General features: G+C 39.3%; 1 protein-coding gene across 1 annotated transcript in view; it reads right to left on the bottom strand.

Annotated features, from left to right (window-relative positions):
* Positions 1-3,918, bottom strand: part of LOC141466324 (high affinity choline transporter 1-like) — a 9,743-nt gene extending 5,825 nt beyond the window's left edge. Inside the window, exons 1-4 of the mRNA XM_074150184.1 lie at positions 3,741-3,918; positions 2,572-2,685; positions 851-1,006; positions 193-341 (exon numbers count right to left, since the gene is read on the bottom strand). Of these exons, the coding sequence (XP_074006285.1) occupies positions 193-341; positions 851-1,006; positions 2,572-2,685; positions 3,741-3,918 (597 nt within the window). The remainder of the gene's footprint in view (positions 1-192; positions 342-850; positions 1,007-2,571; positions 2,686-3,740) is intronic.
* Positions 3,919-4,299: the final 381 nt, after the last annotated feature.

The raw sequence follows: 4,299 nt of genomic DNA, 5'->3' as shown, positions 1-4,299 counted from the left end.
ACCTTGTGTGATCACTGTCTGAAATGCATAAGGACTGTAAGACGTTTCAGGAGACCGGTTCTCCTGAAGAGGAACTGTAGGGCGAGGGCCGGTATTGGTGAAGTTATTTCTAGTCTGAGACATACTGAAAAGAAGAGCAGGATTTTGTCCCTTAGTTAGGAAACTTGTAATAAAGAAATGCACAGGACTTGCCAGGCTGAGGATAATGAAAACCAGCTGGATGACATCTGTGTACGCAACAGAGTAGAGGCCTCCCAGTAGAGTGTAGACTATGACAGTGCATGCTGAGATGATGATAGCCAAAGAGCCTCCAATATCCAAGATGACCCTCATTGTTGCTCCTGCAGATGAGAACAGTGGTCAGGTGTTTTAAGACAAGATTTCATACGTGCAGAATAGAGAGTTAAAAAGGATATGTTATTCCCTTGATGCCAGCACACCACACTGTATGAGAAGTACATGGTCTACAGAGAGTGAGCAGAGTGAGGACTCAGGAGGGCCCTTGTTTCTGCTCCTGTTGCTACCTTGCTGCATGGCCTTTGCCAAGGCACTTTACCTTTTTACATTTGCTGTCCCACAGGCAAGATGAAGATACTAACTCATATTGCTAGACCTCTCTATTATAATATTGTGAATATATACTACTGACATTTCTTTTAAACTTAAAAACTTATTTTCCAGAAATTAATTTCTCATTGCTCCTCTTGTTCCACTTGTGTTTCTCTCACTAAAGGAGAAATGAAGCACAATTTTCCACAGCTTAGTCCAACACAATTCCCGAATGTGTATTATACTGTAATAGTTGTGCCATGTGGCTTTTAACAAATATAACAGCAAAGCAGGTATTTACCCAGGGATGCCAGGATAGCTGCAAACCAGAACACCTCTCCTAGCAGTGGTGGAATGAAGAGTAAGCTTCCCATCACGTTCCCATAAGCTTCTTGGAGCGGATCCATCACTGTCACATAATTCTTGGATCTCATTGGATTTACAAAGAAGAAACCACCTATCAGAAGTAATAACATTCTCGTAGAATTTTGCATTTATTATATTCCAGGGAAAAAAAGTAAGAATATTATGGCATTTGTGTATCAGACCTATACAGTGAGTGTGGAATTTGTACATAATGGACCCTAGAGAATGATGCAGCCAAACAGGCACTGGGGCCTCAATTCACTTGCGTAGATATGGGGTTTCATCCATCTGAGAGGTCCCAGATTATAAAGGACATCTGCTTACAGCTAACAGATAAGACCCTCCACTTTTGGCAGATCTGCATCTTTCTGGAGTGGCTACTGGAGGCCAGATAGGACCCCTTAGGGCACCCCAAATGGCATGAGATACTTGTGTGACTGTAACAGGAACTTATCTCAGAGGACACACACATATAGTCTTCTCTCCATCTCCAGTGACCTACCAACCTGAGACACAAAGTTTTCTGAAATGCTTCCTGTGGAAAATGTCAGTAGGTAGAGTGAGGCATTGAAGACCCATATTTGGCTAAAAAAAGAGACAAACTTTTGTCCTTGATCATGTGATGCAACATGTCGATATATGTTCCTTTTCTGGTTATATTTTCATTTTAGTGGCTTCATTGTCTTTTCCCATAACCATATTGTTTTCATCTGCACATTGAACTGAGTCCCATCCGCCTTCATCTAAATATTAGACTTCAGATGTGCAGCCGTCTCATTAAAACCAAAGAATACGTATTGTGCCTAACCCTGAAGTCAACAGAACTGCTTGTCTGGGCACTACTGACCTGAGTAAAGATTGCAGGATCAGACCTGCACTCCCCAATTTCATTAGTAAGAATTACTCACATAAGAAATGCTGGCAGTATATTTCCAAGCCTGATTCATATTCACGTCAGTTGGACTCTTTTCTCTCACTTGAGAATAAAGGTTATTGTTCTTTTAGCAAGTCCTGCGCAAGGTCTGCGGAGGTCTCCTTGCTTTAATCATCCTGTGTCCCTGGAGAGTTACAGTATAGCTGTATGGATTGGAGGAAAATTTGGTCTTGGCAGGACAGCTGAACCCCAGCATGAGTCCAAGAATTCTTGGAGTTAGAAATGGTAACGTAGGTGTAGGACACTGCCAACTTAGCTTAATTTCAACAAAGTAGTGACCAGCTGTAAAGTGGGATAAGCCGGATACACCATAAATTCATCCTGTGATGAGACAATTCCCACTACTCAGAAGAATGCATTTTAGTAGAAAAATTAAGATGAAAAAAGTAAAATGATACCAATTTCAGTCTCAACAGTCTGTGAATAAGAGATCATGATAAGAAAGCAATATGCACATAGCCACATGCTTCTAAAGTTCTCCGATAAGATTTTTGTCTTATTGATTCCTCCAAGCAGGCAAAACTCTGCACTAGCTCCAAGCTCCTTCAATTTATTATGCTTCAGTTTAGAGGACTGCATTACAAATGCTTATTCTGGATCTATTGGAGACTGAAGAAACAAAATCACCTCTAAAATGTACCCTATACTCTTATGCATCTTAATATATTCGTATGCTTATTTTTTTTTAAAGCTTGTGTGTTCTGATTACATGAATTATTTACCAATAACAAGGGACAAGGCAAATCCCACAGGTGCCTGGACCCACAATAGTCCTTTTGAAGGCAGGTAGACAATTTCAGCTGTGCCATTGATATATGCTCCTCCAACCCAGGTGGCTGTAAACACGAAAGATGGACATGTAAGAATTACAGTACATATTTTCAGCTAGTTTTGTAGAACACACTGAGAGCTTGTAAACCTTTTTCTCATACAAATATTTAAACACACTTCTATTTTCCTTACAGAGTTCTCTCCCATAGTGAGGTGTGCTGCTGAGTACAAATAACAGTATTGGAATCTAACCCTAAATGATTTCCCAGGTTCAAGAATGAATCTCTGTGTGCGTGGAAAAGCTCAATGTTTAGACATTTAGAGGCAATTTACTAATTTTTAACTTCATTTTTCTCAGTGGAAGGCTCTTTCTAGAGCAAACAGAATTGTCTTTGTTATTCTGCTGTGACTGATAGGCCATCCTTCAAGAGCATAATTTACACTAGGAAAATTATTTAAGAAAATAGACATTAGGAAAAGAAATGCAAGCAGACATTGCAGTCAGAATACAAACCTACAACCAGGTATAGCCAGGCATACCCCTCATGGGGAAGTGTCACAGAATCATTCTGTGATTCTGTGGGGAAGTCTTCCCAAAAATACTGGGCAAGGAAGCAAATTTCAGATGATGCCAGGCAGCAAGGGGAGAAAAAAGAAGCAGAGGGCAGCAGTCAGTGAGGAAACATTTTCTCTTTAGGAAAGAGCTCAATGCTGTCCATGAGCAGCAATTTATTCCACACAGAACTGGATTGTTCCAGGAATAAAATTCTTGTGTTATGCTGGATAACAGAAACAGATTAAGACCACAGTTCTCCTTAATGAAAATTGTCATATTCTTCAGTCACTCTTAAATTAAACTCTTTAACTCTTAACTAAACTCTAAAATTAATGTCTTTAATTTAAAAGAATCTACATAAACATTAGGTTCTACTCAGCGTGAAGAGGTTTGGAAGAATCCATCCCAAAATGATTCATGAAACCATACTCCTTTAAAGCCACACTTAGGTAAAATCTGCCCTGACATTAAAGGAGTTCGCCTGCTTTGAAAGAAAAGTCCCCCAGATCTATGTAATGCATATGTTTTAAGAAGAATATTTAAAAGTCTTTTAAGAAAACTTACCTGTTGCAGTAAACAATCCAATGAAAACATTTATATTCCTGCCTCCAACCATGGCCATTTCAGTTGGGTGTCTGTTCTGTTGGTCCTTTTTGCTTTTCCAAGAAGCCCAAATTCCAGTAGCTAAAGTCAAGGTGAAAAACACACTCAAAGATATTAAGCCTGGTATATTTAGAGCCATTTTATGTTGCTTAATTTAGATCACAGGGAGGAATAATGGATTGATGATAATATTCTTTGGTTGACTCCACAATTGTAAAAAAATAGCAAAAAAAAAAACAACCCGAGAAAAAATAGTGCTGCCTTGTAAAGAAATTGCTAAGTATTGGTTTACTGTACTTTGCAACGAAAGATGCAGGAAGAAACAGACCCAGAAACCTAAGAGTCTTGAGAACTGAATGCAAAATATCTGTTTTTGGAGGACTACTGGCAATTCTTCAGTCTTTCCCCTTCTTCAGAAGATATCCAATCTTATTTTTCTGGGGAGCAGAGCTTAAGAGGGTAGGAAATAGTGTTAGTAGGAGCAATGGAACACTGATGTGAGGGGTAATACTATCTTGGC

The sequence above is a fragment of the Numenius arquata genome, chromosome 1 (assembly GCF_964106895.1).
Source record: "Numenius arquata chromosome 1, bNumArq3.hap1.1, whole genome shotgun sequence".
NCBI lineage: Eukaryota > Metazoa > Chordata > Aves > Charadriiformes > Scolopacidae > Numenius > Numenius arquata.
Note: the sequence above shows the minus strand (reverse complement) of the source record. Positions and strands in the feature narration are given on the sequence as shown.